This window comes from Equus asinus, chromosome X (assembly GCF_041296235.1).
Source record: "Equus asinus isolate D_3611 breed Donkey chromosome X, EquAss-T2T_v2, whole genome shotgun sequence".
Taxonomy (NCBI): domain Eukaryota; kingdom Metazoa; phylum Chordata; class Mammalia; order Perissodactyla; family Equidae; genus Equus; species Equus asinus.
The window spans coordinates 28,203,770-28,228,099 of record NC_091820.1 but is presented as its reverse complement, the minus strand read 5'-3'; the positions used below and the strand labels follow the sequence as shown (position 1 = coordinate 28,228,099).

General features: G+C 37.3%; 1 protein-coding gene and 1 pseudogene across 1 annotated transcript; both read right to left on the bottom strand.

Annotated features, from left to right (window-relative positions):
- Positions 1-619: 619 nt before the first annotated feature.
- LOC139042728 (E3 ubiquitin-protein ligase RLIM-like) lies at positions 620-4,293 on the bottom strand. Its single transcript, XM_070502688.1, has 2 exons — positions 3,982-4,293; positions 620-2,542 (listed from the first exon to the last, which is right to left on the bottom strand). The coding sequence occupies exons 1-2, from the start codon at positions 4,220-4,222 to the stop codon at positions 900-902; spliced, it is 1,884 nt and encodes a 627-aa protein (XP_070358789.1). The 5' UTR covers positions 4,223-4,293; the 3' UTR covers positions 620-899.
- Positions 4,294-8,953: 4,660 nt separating this feature from the next.
- On the bottom strand, positions 8,954-9,570 carry LOC139042780 (serine/arginine-rich splicing factor 2-like; annotated as a pseudogene).
- Positions 9,571-24,330: the final 14,760 nt, after the last annotated feature.

Here is a 24,330-nt window from a genome sequence, read left to right as displayed (position 1 = left end):
GTCTAAGGTCACAGCTCATTATGTGGTCTTCTACTACAACTACAGGACGTTCTGGGTTGCAGAAACTACTACGTCTCTAAGCCCCTTCGAGCCTAGTGGTGATAATACTGGTTTATCACAGTTGCTGGCCTCAGGGTATTTTATCATCTCTCGGTTTCCCTTCGTTCTTTACATACTTCAGTCTCTTCAGTAAATGCTATTCCATCACCCTTTTCAAGTGTGCCATCAGTTTTTGGCCAGGACTCTGACTGATACATTGCTAATGGGGAACAGGAGAAACTTTAAGGTAGTATTAGGGGCTGGAGTAAACTGCTGGGGAGAGAGAGAGGAAGAGAAGGTTTTCAAACTTTTTACAGAGAGCATTCTACGAATGTAACATGACTTCTTTATTCGAGTGACTCTGTTAATTCTTAAATTTCTTCTTAATTATTTTGGTTGGGTTCCTATTTCTTTGAAAGCATATCCAAGATAGGACAGGGCTATGAGATGTCTGGGATTTACATGACTAAGTAAGACTACTAGAATCTATCTGGATTGATTATATCATATTAAGACATTTCCCTCATGGAATCAGGAACATCCCAACCTAGTGTACCTGCTAGGTTTCTATTGAAATTTAGTGACCTGCTATGGTGTGAAATTCATTTCTACTGTCAAATAGGACAATATTGTTTGGTTTTCTAATATTTCTTTTTATTCTGGATCCGAAATTGTGGGAAGTCCAATAGTTCCTTCAGGAACCATTGATTCAGTTCAGGTTATTACATTTAGATTCAGATTTAGATGAGATTCAGATTCTTATATTTAAGCATCACTCCAAAAGTGGACACATGGCAGGTGGCAGACAACTGTTTGTCCATCTCTATAGCAGATTATATAGCTGAGAATTCAGATCTCAATTAGAATTTTCTCCCTCTCCAATCTTCTACTTCCCTGCGACAAATAGGACAGGTCGAGTTCTCAGCCAGCCAGCGAGTGATACAGTGGACATGATATTCATGGGAGCAAGGTAGGATGCATAGTTCACTATCCTCTGTGTACTCTGTGATACAAATGCTACAGGATTTTGATGGATTGTTTTCAGAAAAAGATCTTAACGCCAAGTTGTCAGTCTGTGCTACGGTGAGTCCTGTAGATTGGTAATCATCTTCATTTAAGAGGAAAAACCGGTCCTCATTAAGGGAGGACCAAGAGTCACTTTCATCAAATGTTATAGGGGTCATTTGTCTACTCTCCTGCCTGGTCTCTGATGGCGAATCTGATGATAAACTTCCTATATCACTGCCTTCAAACAGCAGTGAGCTAATTTCTGAATTTTCGTCACAGGAACTGCAAATAGATGTACAACTAGAACTAGAAATGTAAGCACAACTTGAACAAGCAGTCAGTGTGGAAGTAGAGTGGGAATCACAGCAAGGATATGGATTAGAACCAGAACTGCTAGTAGCAGCAGAATCATCTGTTCCAATTAGTGAATCTGCCCTTTCCATGTTTTGACTTGGTGGTGAGACACTAGGCTCTAAATCACTGTAACTGTCCGTAAGGTTACTTGAGTCACTAAATCCTGTCATTGTCTGACTTAGTGTGCTCTGCACTGCAACAGGTATTGTATCATTTAAGCCAGTATTTGAAATTCTATGAACGGGAATTCTGACGGGACTGACATAAGCTCTCGCATCTGCCTGCTCACAATGTGAAGACATACACCCAAGTCCTCCATGTTCACTTTCTAAAGTGATAGTATTGTTTGGTGTCTCAGATGTTAACTGAGTTCTACTAGCTGTGCTGTCTCTGTGAGGGTACGCTCCTGGATGAACGTGTCCTACTTCAAGCTCGAAGGGTATGGTTGGATTTATCTGTCTCAGTTCCCAAGATTCACCATTCATGCTTGTTGTGTCTGGGGAACGTTCTCCTTGAATAGCATTCCTAGTTCCAGAAGTTGCAAAAAGACCTCTATTTTGCAACTCAAGTCCAGTTATTTGCTGTCTCAATGTTTCTCGGTGCTGAGTTCTAGAAAATCTCTGAGTCTCATTTACCAGAGGTGGCTCAAAAGTCTGAGATGGTGTTCTATGACAAAATCTCTGGAAAATTTCATATTGTGGAGGTGATTTTAGAGGTGACCAGCTTTCAGTTCTTGCTCTGGTTCTCAAACCGTCTGGGCTCCTGCTTCTTGCTCTTCGCTGACCTCTGGTAGGTGGGACTTCCATTAATGCTTCAGTTGTACTTCGTTCTGATCTGGATGGTCTTCTACGTGTTGATTCAGATCTTGGATTTTCCACTTGCCTTTGGCTGTTTTCCTCTCCTCTGGGAAGCCTTGTAGATGGTGCATAGTCATTCTCTGGATTTGGGCTCTCATTATTAAGGTTAAAATTCATTTCTGAACTGAATCTGAAATCGTCATTTTTTGGGTGAATCTGGCTAACTTCTCTCCAAGATTGGCTTTCTCTTTGCCCACTTGTCATATTTTCAGTTGGTTCGAAAGAGTTGAGCCAGTCTTTTACATAGTCACCATTGGACACGTTATCCAAAGAGTCTTCTCCACCTGTTAACAAAAAGGTGGGGAGGAGGCGGAAAGGAACTACCGAAATTAGAACCATCATGAAATAGCAATTGAAACTTTGTTTCAAAAACAAAAAAATGAGAACTTAAATACTAAGATCTTATAAACAGATTTCATGTTTATAGAGTTGATATTTTATAAAATACACTGTCTAGATTTACAAGTAAAGACAGGCAAGTTTCAATTCCATCTGAAAAGAGTGAGCTAATCCTGGATAAATTTAGAGAATTGTTTTTTTAAAAAGGGAACCTGGAGAAAGTCTATTTTCAATATTTTATCATATACACAGCCTTGTATGCCACTGTGGGAGGGATGTTGAGACATTTTTTCAGTCAACAACAATTTTTAAGACATTTTCCACTGTCAAAACACCAATGCAATTAAACAATTAAGATACAGTGCTAGTATTTTAGTTCAATTTACATTATTGTCTAATTCTCATTAGTCTACAACATTACTTCTTCTAGGCTCTTAAGTGCTTTTGATAATACATAAAGTTGTTTTGAAATATGACTATTGTAGACATTGTCCAAATATAAACAAGGTTTATAGGTTTAAAAGTATTTGAATACTTAGTGTTACCAAGATTTTGAATTGACATGAAATTGAAGGTCAGATCAAATGAATAGACTGAACCTAGCATAGTACATATAAGGCCATATTCAAGAACTAAACCACTATAGTTTTTACTATATATATAATATATATATTTGCTATAATATATATTCACTATATACATAAATATATATAGATTATTATTATACATTTACGGTTATCTTCATTAGATAGTAAAATTCTCTACTTCACACTAGGAGAGAAGCACCAGACCTGAAGTTAGAGGAGGGTTTCTCAGCTTTAACACTATTGACATTTTGGCCCTGGATAATTCTTTGTTTTGGGGAGTTATCCTGTGCATTGTGGGATGTTTGGCAGCATCCCTGGCCTCTGCCTACCAGATGCCAGTAACACTCATCCTCCACCTGTGACAACCAAAAATATCTCCAGACATCATCAGCTGTCCCTTGAGGGAGGGGAGGAGGCGTGGAAAGCAAAACTGCCCTCAGTTGAGAACCACTTGTTTAAAAGAGTATGAAATATTTCTTGTCGCTGGTGATAAAGTCACACGTCTATATAGAAGAAATAATTCAAGACATAGGAGGAACTTTCAAGTGAGGTGGAAAACCAAGAAAAATATCAATAGGCTATTTCACACTGTTTCCCAATTAAAACAACCCAAATGTGAATGGGGAAAAAAATAACTTGACATTCTCACCAAAAATCAAGTAATGCCAGTTCTTTTTTATGAGAAGTTGCTTAACACCAAGTTAATTTGTGCTACTTCTGTATAATCTTTGGCTGACATTTACTCTTATGAAGTTCCTCATCCATCCCATTCTATTTCTCCCAAAAGCAAAATGTACCTGTATTGTCATGTGAGGTTTGTGGCGAGTTTTCTTTAATTAGTTGGAGTCTTCTCAGCAACTCTTCTTCTGTGCTTTCTCCTGGACTGCCTAGTAAATTGTTATCTCTCATAAGTTTGTAGTCTTCTTCACTCAGGTTATTTACAAATCGATAGAAATCATCTTCATGAGCCAATCGATCCATCTCAGTTCCGCTCTGGGCAGCAGGTCCACCTCCGTCGTCGGAATCCGAGTTTTCCATCTGGATGAACAAATGGAAAATTACGTGACTTTTAAGATATAGTATTGAACTATCTTAACTGACACTTTCTGCTGCCGTTGGAGTGTCAGGATCCGACTGAGTCGGATCCAACCGAGTCGGATCCGCCTCCGCATAGGATCCTCTCTCCTCCCCGTGCCTCTCCTACGGCAGCTGAAGCAGTTCAGCTGCTTCTGGTGAGTCGTTGCTGGGAGCTGCTTCTATCCTCGCGCTTGCCGCGCGTCGTTTCCTAGGCATCCATTATCTTCCCTTTTGTTACCAAGCAGCGACTGGATTCAGGTTAGGTTTCATTTCATTCAAAACCCGCAAATACTGAGGACTCACTGTGTACCAAGCACTGGCCTTCACCTCTTTTCACCCACATGAGCCTATTCTCAAGCCTTTCAGGAGGCCTTTCAGCCTCTGATATGCTCTAGTTATTTGTATGTTAAATTACAGAACCCATATGCAGCTGGTTACATTAAAATTGCCTTCTTCAAAATGCCATGCCAAGTCATCCTAGTTAAATGTATAGATTTTCATTTTCAGGTGCCCAGAGACCTCTGTCTTTTTCCTCATGAATTCCTCAAATTATAGCCACTAAGAAAACCCACCATTTTTGGTAGTTTCACCAGAGTGGAAGCTGAATCTCTTCAGTTGGGTCTTCTCCCTTTTAATTTTTGACTGCTTCATCTTGCATTAGCCAATCCCTCAAGCTTCTGGTCAAGAAACAAAAAACACCAACTTTGGTGGGTTTTCTGCTCATCCAGATACTTCCTTAAGGAATTCTCACAAATGCCTCCAGCTTCATTTTTGTCCTCCTTTCTCATGAATATTATAAATATTACTTAAAGCTAGCCAGGATATCACGGAACTTTTAAAACAGATCTGTAATAGTTATTTTGCCTACTGTAATGAGTGCTGATTGCTGATTTTGTTCCGTGTATGTTGGTGCAGCCAAGATGGTTTGGTGAAAATAGTGTTCATTTGCAATGCTATCTAAAGGAGACCTCTAAGAGTTTCTGGATTCATTAATATTACCAGCCCCACTTAACACTTGTTTGAGAATTCTTCATTCAAGTTATTCATGTAAAGATAAGACTTGGTTACCGAATTTGAGACATTATTCAATTTGACTTATTTAATAATTAATCCATCCAACATAAATGGAGTCAGTAACTGTCCTAGCCACTAGAGATATGTCAAATGTTGCAACAGTCTGTACTCGCAAGTAATTCACACTCCAAATGAGGGCAACATCACATAGAAACTATCAAAATACAATATTATATGCTGTAATAGATTTATCTATGTAATATTGTTTAAGTCCAGAGAACTGTGTGACAGCTATATAATGGGAGTTGGGAAATGTTTCACAGAGATGTTACATTTAAATCTGAACCTTTAAATATAATTATGAGTTTCTACAGATAGAAAGTGGCAGTTGGGTATGTGTTGGTAAAGAGAGACTATGTCAGACAGAAGGAATAGACTTGAAAGACCTCGGCTTGTTTGGGCAACTGTGGCTGCAATTTTGGGGTTGGGGTGGAAATGTTGTGAAATTAATCCCAGAAAGAATAATTGACGCAGATTCTAAATTGAGTTTTGAATTTTTTTTCCTGTGAGAAATAGGAAATTCATTAAGATGATTTGTTATTTTTTGAGAACAAGCGGGAGATTTTGTTTTTGCCTGCTTTGTGTCCTTTTAACATACTTATGGTAACAGCACCCTGATTTTCCGGGGGAGGGGGGAAACCCACTCTCCAATCTTAGTCCAGTTGGTTTAGGCGTAGCTGAATTCACTGCCACGGCTAAAGGAAAGGACACGTGACATAGCCATATCCAATCAGCAGATCTCAAATTGCTAGTTATGGTAATTGTTTTAAGAATGGGCATGTGACCAAAAACGTAATTAAGGGTTAAATCTGAGATGGTAGCCGGAGCTACTGAAAATGAGAAATTATTTTCCACTGTGGTTGCTAAGCCAGTAGGATGTAAACCTAAAGATGCTTGTGGCTATTTTGTGTACATGAGAATGAGGAAAATCACCATAAAGGGACAGAGGAAAGCAAAGAAGGAGACAGAGCAGATCCCTGAGAAAACTAATAGTTGCAACAGGAGAGTGATAGGATGAGTCATCTAATCAGATGTCAAAAAGGACTTTTTAACAAATTTTCCACATACAAGTTATTTGCTAGTGTCCATTCTATGAAGTTAACATGTTTATATGATTTAAGTTTAATTGAATTTAGTCTTTTATGAAAAAAATAAGAAAACAGATTTTTTCTGTCAATCATTTCTTTGTTTAATAAGTATTTATTAGGTACTGAAATCATGTATAACTAAGTTGAAAAAATGAACAATCATTTTCATTTGATTATGAATTAAATGTGGTTATGGCATATAATGTTAATTCTCTTAGATAAATTTCCTACTTCTTTGTACTGTGAGGTCTTTTCAAAATGTCCCTATTTTTGTGTGTGTTTCATATGTTATACAATGTATTCTCATACCTTGGCCCAATAATACTCTTTCATTCTCAAAGGAAGAGAAAATATCCTGAAGTAAAGTATCACTGAACATTTGGTTTATATTAAGAAACAAAATGGTCCCGGTGGGAACTAAAATGTCATTCACTGATACCTTAATACAGAGTGAGATAATGTTATGTGACCAACTGGCTCCCTGGTGGGGTTTTTAGGATACCTAAGTTTAGCAAAGTCTTCATTAGTGTGAGTAGGTGTGTGCTTGTGTGTGCTTGTGCACGTTTATGTGTGGTGTGTTTAAAAAGTTTAAATAGATGGTTGATTAGGTTAATAGCCATTGGCTTAAGTGTAGTTTCTGAATACTAGTAATAGATTTATTTCATTTAGGGTTTGAAATTTCCTCTGCAATGTGAATATACTTCATCTCAAAAATAGAGTTCCTACAACATTACAGGTATTGTCTGCTTTAAAGTCTTATTTTTAATATTTGCTCCCAAATGTCCTAATTGATGTTCCCAAACATCATTTCAATTCAATATTTAAAGGCAATATACTGAGGTAATTCAGTATACGGGAAAGAGGAATGGGTTGAAAATTTAGAGACCCAAGTTGAAGTCCAACCATTTAGTCTCTCTAGACTCCAGTTTCTTAAAATCTAGTATGAAAAAGTTGAATCTGCTTTTCAAAGTTTGATTTAGTCAATTGCTCAGACAAAGAGAATTGGGCAGTGGGATTTGGAAATAATGACTGAACCAGAGTGCTGGATTGGCAACCATGAAGTAAAGATGAAAGATTTAGTGTGGTTAGAGTTAGTACCAGCAATGCTGAGCTAAAAGAGAGAAGCAAGGCAATCAGAGCAGGTCCAAATCCCAAAGTCAAGCTAGTAATAACTGTCTTCCAGAACGTTAATTCAAAGCCAATAAGCTGAAATGAAGACCTGGGCCATAGAAGGCAATTCAAGAAGATTCAGAGCAGAGCCAGGGTAAGGTCCTGATAAGCTCGGGGATCAAAGCCTTGAGGTAGTAGTGGATGTATGGGGCTTCGACTTTAGCTAAATTAAAATATTTACATCTTGGATCTCTGAAGGGTGGCACTCAGTTGTCTTGATATTTTTGTTTATAAGACACTTGAGATGGATGACGTCAATATCTTTCTGTTTCACAATTTAATGACTGAGAATCTAATCACAAATTTAATTTTGAATTTTTTAAAAGACCAGAAAAATGTTTTAGTCAAATTTCAGAAAGTGGCTATAGTACAGTACATGCAGAAGCGAAAAGATACAGCATGTTATTAGTACTTAAAAGGTTACAAATCATTTGCTTCTTAATACTTTTCATATTTAAGTTTATAAATGGAGATGATCAGATTTACCACTATGGGGATGAGAAGAAAAAATAAAAGTGTATTGATCATCTGCTAGATGTGCTCCCTGTATGCTCTATTATATATATTCAAAGCCTGGGTCACTGGAAGTACAATTGTCAGACTTTCTAATAAACTGGATAGCCATTTGTTTCTGCACAGCACCTCATCCTTAAATAGAAGCAATCAGGAGAAAGCATGAATGAGCAAAGCATTCTGCACTACAAAACATCACCTTAACAGCTAACCAGCAGTGCTCAATGCTGTACAACTGTGTCTAGTGCACAAAAATACGTAAAAGATTAGAACTGTGTTTGATAAATAATTCTTTAAAAAATAAATTCTTTTCACCCGAAATGTCTTTATACAAATGCAGGTCCAGATTACTATTTAGATCGGAATGTAAAGGGCACATGTAAATAAATTTCCAACAACTTTCACAGGTCTTTACTTTTAAAAGAATGATGGCAATGATGAGTCAGTCACTGGACAGTTTTTGACTACTCAGAAAGAAAAGGCTGCACACAGTTTCTTAAGTCAGGAGGCCACAAATTAGATTAACAATGTGTTTACTTTCAAACAAAAAGTCAGCAGTATATACAGAAAATGAAATTTTACCTCAAATATCCAAACCAATAATAATTGGAAGTTGTTCACCTCACTAACTTACAAGATATTTGATAACAGCAATGAAATGCCATATAAAATGAAGGTTACCACTTGAGGCAAAACTGAAAACAAGTAAAAAGTTAGACAACATGTTAAAGAAGAACCTTTTTAATAGCTGATGTTCTGTTCTGAGGAGTCTTTGATCAACTGAGTATGTTGCTCCCCTCCCCTCCCCGCAGGCCTCAGTTAGGTTGCTTGCGAATGACTTATTATCCTAATAGGGCACCCCTCCTTCCCCTTCAGAATCCTTGGAGGCATTACTGGATTGCCGTCTGGACTTGGACTTACTTTCTGGTGGAAGGCTTCTGGAGGTAGACTGGTTTGGTTGGTGAGGGAGAGCCGGGCACGGAGGAGGAGTCAGATCTTGGAGTAGATCTGGATCCAAAGGTTGATGGACATCTACCGTAAGAGCAAAAGCTAAAGGGAGATCTGCCCTGAGATCGGAATCGGTTCTTATTATTGGAACGGCATTGATGCCTTATGCTGCGATTACGGCGTTGGTACCTGCGAGGGGTTGTTCCTCAGTAGCGGCCACCGTGGGGAACTGGAGGGTGACCGTAGTGTGCCATCTGCACCCGCACTGTGCGGCCATCCAGCTTGATCTCGTCTAGGGCGTTCATGGCATCCTTGGCATGGTGCTTGTTGTAGAAGCGGACAAAGGCAAAGCCACGCGACTCTAGTGAAGCAGTGCCGCGGGATGTACACGTCGCCATTGTGCCCATACTTCTCAAAAACATGCCACAGGGTGTTGGGTGAGATGCGATAGTTCACGTTGTCCACCTTAAGGGAGCTCATGCCTTCCACAAAGGGAGAAGGGCGACAGTAACTCATGGTTTTTGAGAGCTCAGCCTGGGCCCCGCGAACTGAGTGCTGAGAAAGAGGCAGTCAGGGAAGGCTTCGAGCATGGCCTGGACGACTGCAACGGTTTCCTTGGTTTGTTCTGCTTGAGGCTCCTTCTCTTTATGTCAGTTACCTTCCGCGTGTGACGCTTAGAAAAAACAGAAAGTTCAGCACAGTCCCGCCGGTCTCCAGAGCTGAGACCACCTGGGAAACAATTCCATACCAATCTTTTATTTAAATGAATGTTCATGACCATAACATATCCTTTTGCGACTTTTCCAGTGTATATCTAAACACTCAGTTGTAATTACAAATAAAAGTATATACATACATATAGATATAATTATGTGACTTGAAATACATTGATTCATATAGGTTAAAAACATTTGTCTACTTGAGACAAAAACAAAAAACAAAGTATCAAAACGATTCATGGATAGGGTGATTCAATAATACTAACAGGCAAAGAGAGATTAAGAACCACTTGCCGGATGTGAAGTGTAATCAGAAACCCCAAAGGGGTCCCCTTTTCTGTCCTGAAAAAAAAAATAATCAAATGAGTCATATGTGTCACGATCTGTGATTCCAAATTATGTAATTGAATATAACCCAGATTATTAGAATTTACTGCTTCCTCATTAACTGACCCAATATACTATCTGATGGAATAAGTTCATTTGATGTGGCTTTCATTTTAAAAATTCTTTTTAAAATTAATAATTATATTTCATCAAATTGTTGACAAGACATCTTTTCTCATGAATCATGTCCATTGCACTCCAATAAATGAGTTTGGCAATGATAGGGAGTAGAAAATAATATCTTATGAAGTATTTCTCACCTTCAGTGAACATTGTGTGTTCTTTGCAGACATCTTCTTCTTCTTCTGAACATTATTAATTCATATATGTGTGGTCTGGTTATCTGTTGTTGCATAACAACCTACCTCGATACTTAGTGGCTGAAACTAACGGTTTATCATTATTTTGTTTTAAAATTCTAAGGTGCTGGAATTCAGACAGGGGACAGCAGGGCTTTTTTCTTCTCCATTATATCAGCTGAATTAGCTGGAGTGACTGGGATGGCTCATCTGGAACTACTGGCTGTCAGCTGGTTCCCATTCTCCTCTCCCCTCTTTTCCAGAGCCACTCCATGTAGCTAGCCTGGCAGATTTCTAGTCTAGTTAGATGTCTTATGTAGCAGCTCAAGTTTATAAGAGACCATAGTAGAAGCATCAGTCCTCTTGAAGTCTAGGCCCAGGCCAGTATATAATATCGGGTCTACATCACTTCTAGGATATTTCATTGGTCAAAGCCAGACCAAGTTCAAAGGGATAGAAAAAGGAAGCTCTTAATGAAAGAAGAGTGAAGGATTTGCAGCCATCCTTAATCTACCACAGTCAGTCCTCTGGATGGATAATATTTTCATTCTTCTCTCATGAAAAAATACGTTCACTCCCTTCCGAGACCACCAAAATCTTATCCCCTTATGGCAATGTATGAACATCCAGGACTCTGTCATCTTAGTTAGGTCTAGGTACAGAAGAGACTCTTCGGGTACAGTTCCTCGAATTTTATTCCTCTTAACCAGAAGACCTGTGAAATAAAGAGACAAGTTATCTGCCCTCCTCCCATCTAGCATACAATATTTAGATAGGCATACGATAGCCTTAACTGACAGTTCTATTCAAGAATAGGAATAATTCACAGTAATTCTAAGATTCAACCGGGCATATGCTTCCAGGTCCTTGGTTAGAGCCCACTCCTATTCCCTGGGTCACCAGTTGGTCCTCTGGTATCTTAGTTCAGCCTTCTGAGTCACCCTATCCTCCTTAAAATAAATGGTCCATGTTTGTAGCTGAGTAGCTTTCTTAGTGTGCTTCCTGTGTGCACAAGGTTGAGGGTACCAAGAATTCTAATTCTGAACTGTTTCTGTCTCTTTTAGTCTAAGCTCATGGTGCTTCTAAAAGTACAAATTCTCTCTCTTTCTGTCAGGTTGCTTGTGATTCTTATTGGACGTTCACTCTATTAAACAAAAGCCACACCCTCATTTCTTTCCAAGAGAAGTGCTTATCTACCTTGGGCCACCTGTGAGGCTGTTATGGGTGGCCTAGCAAGGAGGCTTAGGAATGCTCTGAAATCTTTCTGAGATCTAAAGAAAGGATCATACGGTTACATCCTTTACGTCTTTACCCGGAGACTGCCTTTTACTGTCCTGCTTTTATTCTTCGCTCTGAAGCCATTGTTTACCTTTGAATCTTTCCTTGCCTGGAAGAGCTGTCCTCGGCACTCTATTTTGTCTACATTCTCTTCTAAAGCTGAACAATTCCTTCTTTAGTTCATCTCTATCTTGTCACATATTATCAGAAGCATTTAAAGAAGTCAATTTAATTTTTTTTACTCTTTCTAGACATCTAATTTTGCCCGTTTTATGAGTTTATTAGGTACATTTGCTATTTTCCACAGCGCTTCAGGTGATAGATTTGCTAATTGTTTAGCTGTAGATAACTTAGCTGTCCACTTCTCCGTGTGCTCCTTTACTTTCTCTCAGTTCTTTCAAATTTTAACAGAATTATGTCATGGCCTACTAAGGGGCACATAATATGCACTTTTGTTTAGTTGTTCAAGATCCTTTATCGCTTTCTCAATAAAAAGGTTTTTCGCTCTTAATTTCCTGAGTTCCCTTAAGAGAAACGATTCCAAGGTAAAGGTGAATTGATAGATATTTTATCCCAATTAACAAATAATAATGAAGTGTTAAGAATTGTGTGGGCTTTTATCCACTTAAAGGACTCTATGCCTTTGTATAAATTAGTTTTATGAGAACAAGTCATATATTCTTCATGAAAATCGGGTTTGATTTATGTCAGAGAGGAGAGGGCACTGAACTAACTTTGGAGGACTTAGATTCCCATCCTGGCTCCACTACAAATAAATATAAGCTACAATACTTGAGACCTTTACTCCTGGGCTCAGTTTTAATCTCTCTTAAATGAGGGAGTTAGATCAGTTGATCTTTGTGTTCTATCCCAACTGTAAAACATCACATACCTAAAATTGTTGAAATGTTCATTTTTAAAACTTTGACAAAAATTCAAACAAATTTATTAAAGCTAATATTGCAATTAAAATTCCAAGAGTGCTTTTCAAAATGATAGTTTGCAGGCTGTGTTGTATTCAATTCTCTGGCAACAATTTACTCGTTCAAAATGATCATCACTACATGATTTGGGTAAAGTAAAGAATAATTTCAGAAACTTTAGAGGTTTGTTATCTAAGGGATATATCCCTGATTTGAAAGTCAGGAAGCCTGTGTTCCTGTTTTACTCTCTCCTTCACTGTCTAGCATTTGGGGCAGTAATTCTTAACAAGTTTTAACACCTGTTGTAATAAACAGGGTTATGTATTTTGTGAGATTATTTGAGAATTTCTAAGTTTAGCATCACCTTTGTCCTTGTTCTTGCAACTCAAATAATTTGAAGTCTAATGGAAACTTCTTCCCATAGAGTCTATCCTCCTTGCTCAATATTCCTATTTCTTTACCTTCCACACATATTTGTAGACTTACTACTATGCGTACAGACCTGTTGTAGATGCCATATGTTTCTCAGTTTATTTATCTATTACGTGAAAGGATTAAAATGAATTGGTTAGATAGACTCTGTGGCTGCTCTAAACCTCTTTGCTTGATATAAAGGATTGGAAACTTGAGCTACCAGAAGAATGCTGTACCGTACACTGTGGGTGGCTTTCTAAGTAGAGATGTCTCCTGGGAGAAAATGTGCTGATCAATATGTACAAGTAACTGAAATCAATTTTAAAGCAATATTTACAAATGTAACTCAATAAATTCATTTTTTGTATTTCATTCTCAAATCTTAGGATTTTAGAGTTGTGAAGCAGAATTCTGAAACCAATAACCTCTGAGTTTAGTGACTAATAAGTAATATAGCCTAAAAACCCAGTATATAATCCTGGAACATGGTGACCTAGTCAAGGTCTTTTCAGTTCCTAGTGCCATGCGAGAGGCCGGTCAGCCTTCCCCAGTGAAAACTCCCTGATTGCCTGGTTGCCACCCTCAAACTGCAACACGGCATAAACTGGGTAGAAGATATTGGTTATCTTAGGGCAGGGCTGTGATTTGCTTGGGGCCAGGCCCTGCAGTCCTGAAAAAAACTGTCTCTCACATCGGAATATTATTCAGCTTAAAAAAGAAGGAAATCCTGCCCTTTGCGACAACATGGATGGACCTGAAGGATATTATGTTAAGTGACATAAGCCAGTCACTGAGGGACAAATACTGCATTCCACTTATATGGGCTATCTAAAATAGTGAAACTCATAGAAGCAGAGAATAGAATGATGGTTGCTGAGGACGGGGGAAGAGGGAAAAGGGGAGTTCAACAGGTATAAATTTTTAGTTATGCAAGATGAGTAAGTAGAGATCTGCTGTACAATATAGTGCCTATAGCTAACAGTATAGTATTGTGCACTTATAAATATGTTAAGAGGGTAGATCTCAGGTTAAGTTTTCTTGTCACAACATAAAATGAAATCAAACAGAAAAATGCAAAGAGATGCAAGGAAACTTTTAGAGGTGATGGATTTGTATATTACCTTTATTGTGGTGATGGTTTCATGCCTATATGCATATGTACCAACTCGTCAAATTGTATACATTAAATATATATTAATTAAATACGTGTTAAATTGTATACATTAAATATGTACAATTATACCTCAATAAAACTGTTTTAAAAAAACAACAAAGGATGATATTCATAGAGGACCAACAACACGAAGCTTTTATCACCTCTAGAGCTGAAGGGCAACAGCTGGAAACAATGCTACCAAAATTTTTGATAACTAGCACCTTGGAAGTGGGCCTGCCCAGTGGGAGAGCTGGGATTCAGAAACTGTTCAGTATGTGGCTCTGAAGCAGGGAAGGAATGGAGAAGATGTCCCCTTTCTTCTCTTCACTTGTATCCAATTAATGTTCCTCTCTGAACTCAAAACGAAGCCGAGAGAGCCTGGGAGATGCAGTTTGAATGGGGCAACCTTCCAAGGCATAGAACAATTAGAGGAGAGCAGAAAATGAAGCAGAATGTGTGAACAAACAGAGAATGACTAACCTATCTTATGTGTTAGTCCTGCCTTCTAGGATGATGAATACTTTGAGTCAGGCACGTATCTGTTTTACACTAAAATGTCCACAATAAGAGACCATAAGTAACCCCTTGTGTTTCTCTGCTTGATAAAATAAGTAACCCCTTGTGTTTCTCTGCTTGATAAAATAAGTGCTACCTTTTGCAGGAGAGGTCTTTAGAATATTTTTGTTCTTGCTTTTTGCTTTATCCGTTTCTTTTTTTCCTCCATGTTCTTATTGAATTAACTGTCTACCCTCTAAGTCAATTTTTTTTTGTGATTTTATTTTAAAGAGTTATTGAATGAAGAAAACTTTTAGATCAAATGTGATGAGACATTATAATAATGCAATCTCGAGGGTCCTTCTCAGTCCTTTCTGAATCGTGATTCTGTTCGGATTTATACTTTCTACGTGAATCTTCATGTTGAAATGAAGACGTGGGCCTTGCCTCACTGACTCTTATTGATCAATAAGATGAATTTGCTCATTTATCAGGGCCAGCTCCATGGCCAGAGTTGATTTTGGTCTCGGGTACCTTAATTTTGAACTGCAATTTATGACTTATTCTGCTTGTCATCATTCCTCAAGTGCTTTACTAGAAAGAAATATAAATCTCATCCATGAAGGCAGAAAAATGGGTTGGATTAGATTTACCTTATGTTGTCCCAATTCTCTTTTCATGAGAAACTAGATATAAAACAAAAACTTAAGTCATAATTTAGTTCATAGTGTGATCAAAATTGCATGGAGCTGACATTTGCATTCTTAGGCCTGATTCAACACTCAGTGGTATGATTATGGGAAAGGAAATTTACTCCTCTATATCTCTGCGGCTGCATCAATAAAATATGAGAATTGAACTGCTTTTTATTTAATGTTACATTCAGCTTCTAATATTCTTAACCAGGAAGTGAATTGAAGGTTACGGAAGGCTTTTTCTTCCAGTCAATACCCTCTAATATGGACAGTGAAAAGAGAAAGAAGGTGATATTGCATTATAAAATGATTTTTCTTTCCAGATAAAAAGTTGTTGACTCATGCTGTTCAAATGCTTTTCTCTTACCTGATTTAAAAAATAAATAAATAAAATATGCAGAGCAATAGAAGTCATTAAACTTGTGATTTTTCTTTTTCCTAAACTGAAAAGTAGTTTCTTAAAATTTGTTCATACTCCCGGGTCAGTTGAACCAAATTAATTTATTACCTCTTTCAACCAAGCACCAGCGCTTCATTACAGTGGCTGTGATGATCACAGAATCTTAAGTTTGACTGATGCCCTCATTACAAATGATGGTGTAAATATCCGCTAAGAGTTTGGGAACGATGAAAAGAAACTCTTTGTGCCACTTGGCATCAACAGATCTTGAAAGCAGATAAAGTAGTGCTGTCAGGGAAAATGGCAATAAGAAAGGGAAGAGAATGGAGAGCAATGAGAGATGAGAGATCCTAAACAAAGCAATTGGATTCTTGCTTTTGAAAGCAACTTAATATGAAAAAGAAAAATTCCTAGCCTATTATACTTAACTGTTTTTTTTCATTTTCCTGATTACTTAGTACTGTTAAGGCTGTATTACAAAAATTTAAAAGTATATAATATGCCTTTCAGTAAACATCTCTCATTGGAAAGATCTTATTTGGTCATTAAGTATTTTATGCATTTCAAAAACAAACATAAATTACAGCCAGACATGGCCATTTGAAACTGACTCTAATAAGCTGTCAGAGAATTTAGTCTGGAAGATGATTTCAAACTCACTTTCGCTTTCTTCAGCTCCTTATTTCCATTAAGAAACTTCCTAAGGGCTATGGGACATGTCTCCCTAGAATCTATTCATTCTTTCCAAAATTTCAATTCCTTTCTCTGTATTCTTGAAGTGTTTATTATTAGAACCAAGCTCTCCCCTGTGGATGGAGAGTAGCACATTAGTTATAATGAAAGGCTTACGGCCGGTAGCCCTTTCTTATTGTATGAGGTGGGTAATTCTCAAACTCCATGGGCTTTCCTTTTCTCAATCACTCCCTGGAGGGATGAATGAGAGATTAGGCAATATTGGAGGATCTTGGAGTCTACTTTCCTAAGAAAGCAGTAGAACAATTTCAGTATTCAAGGATAGTAAGATATAGGAGGCAGAAAGATGGGTGAGGAATGGGAAAGGGGAGAAAAGAAGAATGAGGCAACCTTAATTTACCCATTATTATTTTTTTAATTGAAGAGTTTATTTTGTATTCTAAGACGGATCGTCAACTGCAACTCTAAGTACCTGGAAGGCAAGGGCTCTGTTGAGCGCAGTTTCTGTAGACAATGACTCACAGAACGTTAAGTACATAAGAACTCCCTGAATATTTTATGATGATGAATAGTGGAGGCCTGTTAGTCACATGTTCCCAGAAATTTCATATTCTAACTAAACTTTAAAAAAAATACGAGTGATATAAAAGTATTGCTCTGATTTTAAAAATCATATTTTGAGTCTAATACGACGTTTGAGCTACGAGTTACTTTATGTTTCTTAGATTACTACATTTAGTAACATATATGTCATTGAGCTCTACAAGAGGACAGGCACTGTAGAGCTTTATAACAGTGTTTTTCAAACTTCAATGTGCTTAAAAATCACCCAGAGGACTTGTTTTTTCTATTTTTTAATTAAAAGAAAGTTTTTTCCTCATGATGAGAACTTTCGAGATTTACTCTCTTAGCAACTGTCAAATATGCAATACAGTATTATTAACTATAGTCACCATGCTGTATATTGCATCCCCAGGACTTATTTATCCTATAGCTGGAAGTTTGTAACTTTGACCTCCTCCACCCATCTTGCCCACCCCTACCACCCACCTCTTGCAACCACCAATTTGTTCTCTATATTTATGAGCTTGTTTTTGTTTTGTTTTGTTTTTTAGATTTCACATATAAGTGAGATGATATGGTAATTTGGCTTTCTCTGGCTTATTTCACTTAGCCTAATGCCCTCAGGGTCCATCCATGTTGTCACAAATGGCAAGATTTCATTCTTTTTTGTGGCTAAATAATATTTTATTGTGTCTGTGTGTGTATATATATATATATATATATATATATCACATTTTCTTTATCCATTCGTCTATTGATGGACACTTAGGTTGTTTCCATGTCTTGACTATTGTAAATAATGCTGCAATGAACATGGGGGTGCATATATCTTTTCAAACTGGTGTTTTCATTTTCTTCAGGTTAATAACTAGAAGTGGAATTGCTAGATCATATGGTAGTTCTATTTTTAATTTTTTGAGGAACCTACATACTGTTTTTCATAGTGGCTGCACCAATTTACATTTCCACCAAAAGTGCACAAGGGTTCCCTTTTCTCCACATCCTCACTTGTTATTTCTTATCTTTTTGATAATAGCAATTCTAACAAGTGTGAGATTATATCTCATCATGGTTTTGATTTGCCTTTCCCTGATGATTAATGATGTTGAGCATCCTTTCATGCACCTGTTGGCCATCTATCTGTCTCCTTTGGAAAAATGTCTGTTCAGTTCCTCTGCCCACTTTTTAATTGGATTATTTGTTTTTTTGCTATTGAGTTGTGCCAGGGGACTTGTTAAAATGCAGATTCTGATTCAGTAGATTTTGACTGGGGCCAGATACCCTGTATTTCTAACATGCTCCTGGGTGAGATTGATAAGGCTGCCCCTATAAACATACTTTGAGTAATAAAAGCTTATTGCTTAGGGTTTGGAGTCAGGAAGATTAGGATTTGAATCAAGGCTTATCTAATTATTGACAATTCATTTTGACCAATTTAATTTAAGTTCCTAAGTTTCAGTTTTCTAATCTACAAAATTGAAGCAAACTACCTCTCTGATGGCAATTTTGCAGCTATTAAATAAAATATTATTAAATATTGTGGGTACTAAATGAAATACTTAGAACGTGTGTGCATGTTATTATTGTGACTAGTACATGGTAAATTCTTTTTAAATGGTAGTTGCTTTTATTTCTAGGTAAAATATCTTCTTGTATTTAACATAGCTTTCTGTCTACATCTTAGGATGCTAGCTAGAATGAAGAGTTAATGTTTTTTTTCTTCTGACAGGATTTCAGACCTTGTAATGTATTCATTTTTATTCTGTTATCTAAAGCAAAGAAGACAGAAGTACCAGAAAGGGGTAGAAATTCCTCACAAAATGGATGACTGCCCTTGAAGCACTTGGCTCTCAGAAAATGGTCTGCTTTCGTCCTATCAAATGACATTAAGTTTGTCAGATCAAAACAAGTGTAGGGACATAGCAAAGACAGAAAAAAATGCTGATGCCAAGAAGGTACAATTGGGCTTCTTTTTTTTTTTTTGTAAAAAGAACATCTCTACAAAAACTTAGAGGATTAATTGTGAATGAAATAATCCTATGTCACAGGATGGAAAATTAGAAGAGTGCTCATTATTTCCTAAAACAATATGCCCTGACAGCCAATTTTTTTCCCTTTGTTTGCTCTATCTTTTCAAATCTCTTAGCTCCCTCCTGTGTTTATAGTGGGACTAGACTTTTCTCATCTGTCTGCGCTATATCTCCCCATCAGATCCTCAGACTCTGTACCCAAGGGAACCGCATTGTATGTATTTCTCAGTCATCAAGTTGAAATTAAAATATTTTATAGTTCCTGGCAAGTGTCAGGAGACCACCAGGAAGGAATTTTCAGGAGTAAAGCGCCTGTATTAATTCAAAATAAAGTGTGTATTCATTCATTTTTCTCTCTGTCTCCTTTTAAATCTGGTGTTTCAGTTATAAAACTACTCGTGTGAAATAATTTGATTTTTATTAACAGGTGCTTGTTTCTAAGCATGAAAAGGAAGATGATGCCATTTCTACCATAGTGCTTCGAGGCTCTACAGACACTTTAATGGATGATATGGAAAGGACAGTTGATGATGGCGTTAATACTTTTAAGGTTCTCACAAGAGATAAACATGTTATACCCAGAAGTGGAGCAACAGAAATTGAGCTAGCCAAACAGATCACATCATATGGAGAGACAAGTCCTGGACTGGAACAGTATGCCATTAAGAAGTTTGCTGAGGCCTTTGAAGCTATTCCCTGGGCACTTGCAGGAAATTCTGGAGTTAAAGCCAATGAAGTAATCTCTAAACTTTATGCAGTACATCAAGAAGGAAATAAAAATGTTGGGTTAGATATTGAGGCTGAAGTTCCTGCTGTAAAGGACATGTTGGAAGCTGGTATTCTAGACACTTACCGGGGAAACTATTGGGCTATCATTGTGGCTACTGATGCTGCCGTACTGTACTTAGAGTGGATTAGATCATCATGGCAAAACCAGCTGCTGGGCCCAAGACTCTAAGTGGGAAGAAAGACTGGTTTGATGACCAAAATGATTGAGTGGCTTAATTTTTACCACTAAGTAGAATAGGTGAAGGCTATAGTTTTAGTGGTACTCTAGGAATTGCCTGATGTTTTCATATTTTCCTTAAATTAAGAAGTGTTTTGTGTTTGTATCCTCAGCTGGATGATACAATAAACATGTTGTTCCTGTCAAAAAAAAAAAAAAAAGGAGGGACCAGCCCGGTGGTGCAGCAGTGGCAGGCGTCCCACATATAAAGCAGAGGAAGATGGGCACAGATGTTAGCTCAGGGCCCATCTTCCTTAGCAAAAAAAGAGGAGGATTGGTGGCAGATATTAGCTCAGGGTTAATCTTCCTCAAAAAAAAAAAGAAAATTAAAAAAAAAAGGAAGCTATTGACGTAGAGTGTGCAATCTGCATCCCTAAAATTAATTCACCACACATTTCTCAAGTGGTTATGTGCAATTTATTACGCAAAATACGACGGGGTGGAGAGAAATCCAGTTCCTCTCTGTCAGGTCTTATAATTCTGGATGGGATAGGTATGCCATGGAGAGAGCACATTACTTCAGCTCTGGTTTTGACTCTGCCTCTAACTACACATATGACCTCTGGGCATGGTGCTTATCTTCAGGCAGGGGATTACAGTTACCTCATCTATTTAATGAGAGGAATAAAGTGAACCAATGTTTTCTAAATTTGAGTGGTTATAAACTCACCTGGGATGTGGTTAAAACTATAGATGCCCGGGCTTTGAAGATTCTGATTAAGTAGATTTGAGGCAGCATCCAGGAATCTATATTTTCAATAAGCACCCTCCTGATGATTCTTTTCATCCGTGAAGCTGTGGCTATATGGGGACACACATTTCCTAAATTCTGTCTAGAATATTGTATGATTTTATAATTTCAAAAATAACCACAATTCAATGAGATATGTAGTATCAAATGAACTATAAACAAATGCTGCTGAAATTTATTAAAGAAGGGATTAATTCTATCCTGGATGAATATGGAAAGGTGTTGTTGGGGAGGGGGAAAATTCTCTTTCTACCCTTCTTGTGTTGTCATGGCTAGACTAATAAGAAAATTGGTGCAAGACCATATTAACAGGACCAAAACCCAGTTTAATATGTATGTGTTGGAGATCATAGAGAATGATGCTCAGAGAGTAAACAAAGCAGGAAATATTTATATCTTTTACAGAAAGAAACAATAAATTTGTGAGGAATTGACAGGACAAAGAAACTTAGGTTTGGGGTATGTAAATAGTGAGGAATTTAAGTAGAGTTTAGGCTTAAGGTAGTAAATGAGCAAGGTTTGTTTACGCAGGCTTCTCAGCCCTGAATTCCTAGCTCTCGTGATAGGGATGTGGGGAGACCATCTTCCACATGGAAGATTTATTTCCTGCTTTCAGGGGAACAGAGACAGGAGGGTCAGAATGCCATTTTTGCTTTTCAAGTAACTTTAATTCAAAATAATCAATACAATATTCCATTGTGGGATATTTTGAGGTGGCCCTCCCTGGGTCCCAACAGTATAAACTTTAAAACATAGATATGATCTGAATACATAGAAAAGTAAGAGGACATAGCAGGTAGGGGTACAAAATGGGGAAGATATAGAGATATAGACTATAAAAGGAAATGCAAAGTAATTTTGGCAATACATCCTCTATTTTCTTAGAGCATATGGATTATTTAATAGACTAGTGCAAGGTAAAGCTTAAAAGGTAGATTCATTTATATCAAGAAGCAGCTTGAATTGTGGCTAAGAAATTTGGGAGATATATATATGCAATCCATTAAAAGTTTTTGAGTATCAAATATTTAAGATAAACCTTTATATTGGATCAGAAATATATTAGAAATAGGAGAAATGAAGATATAACAGGAATACCACAAATAATATTTTTAATGGGTAAGGTGAAAAATGAATCAATAACATGTACATTGAAACTAGAGAATATGATTGTGTTCAAGGGAGAGGAGACAGGGTTGGGGGTGGGGAGGAGTGGCCTGAGTAGAGAAAACTGTGACCTAAGTAGAATTTGTCTTTTCCCTCTTAAAATTCCAGGAGGCAGCAAATCTATTTTATATATTTTAAAATTATATGTCCCTTTCAGATATTAAGATATATTTGTAGGAACAATGCAATCATATTTCTAACACTCTCTTACATTTCTTTCTTTTACTATTGCAGTGTTGATGATTTTGTACAGTCCTCACAACCTTTTATCTAGTTTTACATGAACAGGGATTGTTTAGGAGAAGGCCTGCTTTCAAAAGACTGCCAAATAAGCCTAAGATGTACCATTTTCTCCTTCCTGACTCAGTCAAGAATATCTATGACTTTAGCAAAAGTCTTTCACAGGGAGTTTTTATCCCTTTCCTCCACACTTGCTTTGACTAAGAATTCTCCCTCTTGTGCCTGCCTCTTCCCACATGTCTTGGCCTATTACATCTTTTAGGAAGTGCTTGGATGTAGAGACTACAATCACTGCCAGCCCTTCCCATAACTCTTAGCTCTCATTTTAGTCCTGAAAGGTCTCTGGCAGGCATGAATAGGGCCATTTATGAGCTGTCATTAAGTAGCACCAGGCATGAGTCACCTTGAGCTTGGCAATCCCAAAGCATCAGCAATGACAGAAGAGGAAATATTAGAAGGAAGCCAAAGGAATCTGTGGCATAATCATTCTTGAATACTTTTTTATTAAGGGTGATATTTATTTACTCTGCTTGTTGCAGGTTTCAGGATTTTGTAAAATGTGTTGGATACACTTACTAGTTTTGCTAATGAGATTATGAGATGAATTTGAAATAAAATTTTTCTTGGTATCTGTATTAATTTCCTAGGGCTGCCATAACACATTATCACAAATTTAGTGGCTTGAAACAATAACAATTTAATCTCTCACAATTCAGAAGATCAGAAGTCCAAAATCAAGATGTTGGCAAGGTTGGTTCCTTCTGAACGCTCTGAGATACCATCCCATGACCCTCCCTTAGCTTCTGGTGATTGCTCGAAATCCTTAGTGTCCCTTGATTTGTGACAGCAAAGGTTTGTGAATCTCACCTTCCATCTTTACATGGTCTTCTTCTCTGTGTCTCTGTCTCCTCTGTGTCTATGTTTAAATCTACCTCTCCTTTGTCTTATGTTGAAGCAAATAACCAATAACCCTTATAGATAAGAGAGATAAGATGAATTTTACTTGAGCCAAACTGAGGATTATAATCTGAGAGAGCAGCCTTCACAAAGCATTCTGGAGACGCATGGTTTTCAGTACAGTTTTTACCATTTTAGAAAAAAGAACATACATCAAACACACCCAAGATACATATTCATCAAAACTTCAAAGAGTTATTCAGTTGCAGATTAGCAGGTCTATGTGACCCTGATGTCCAAGGAAGGAAACTTATCTTCAGGAGTACTGATACTGGCATTACCAATGATACTGGCATCTTAGGAAGGGAAGTATCCATCCTTATCTTCAAAGAATGCATTCTTTTACTTTGAGATAATGTTTAATGTATTCTTTACTTTAATGGTTAAAGCAGATGTACAATGTATGTATGATGGGCCGTAAGTCAAGATTCTTTAGTTCAAGGTGAATCAGGTTTAAACCAGAATAGTTACCCCATATGCCTCAATATGTGAAAATCTCTTATCACTTATAAAGACATCAGTCATTGAATTTAGTACCCACTCTAAATCAAGAATAATTTCATCTGAAGACCTTTAACTAATTACATCTACAAAAACCCTATTTCCAAATAAGGTCACTTTCTGAGGTTCTGGGTGGACATGAATTTTGGGGGAACACTATTCGGCACACTACAATGTCTATCTATAACTGTTGTTTTCAAAACTTTTTCCCTTGATGAAAACTTACATAGAATCCCACTATATAAAACTTCCAAATGTAGAGTTTAAATGAATCCCAGAAACCCCCAAAACACTGGGCCTTATCTTCACTTCCAATAGTTGTTTCTGAGGTACCAATATGAAACTTAAGGATGACATGGAGATAGATTTGGAAATCAATGAATGGTAACAATGTCTTCGAGGGTTATTTCTCTCAAAAATGAGAGAACCTACATTTTGAGATGAAAAGTGCAATACAGAATTACAGTCATGCGATGGAGAGGTGTCAGGATGGTAGCATAGGTGAACACTGAACTCATCTCCTACCATCTACACAGCAAATTTACAACTACTCTGAGAACAATTACCTCTGAGAAAGAACTGAAGACTGGATAAAAAGAAC

Coding starts and splice junctions, on each gene's coding strand:
- LOC139042728 (XM_070502688.1), bottom strand. CDS start 4,222: ATGGAAAACTCGGATTCCGACGACGGAGGTGGACCTGCTGCCCAGAGC. Junction 2,543..3,981: donor AACCTCACATGACAATACAG/GTACATTTTGCT, acceptor TTTTGTTAACAG/GTGGAGAAGACTCTTTGGAT.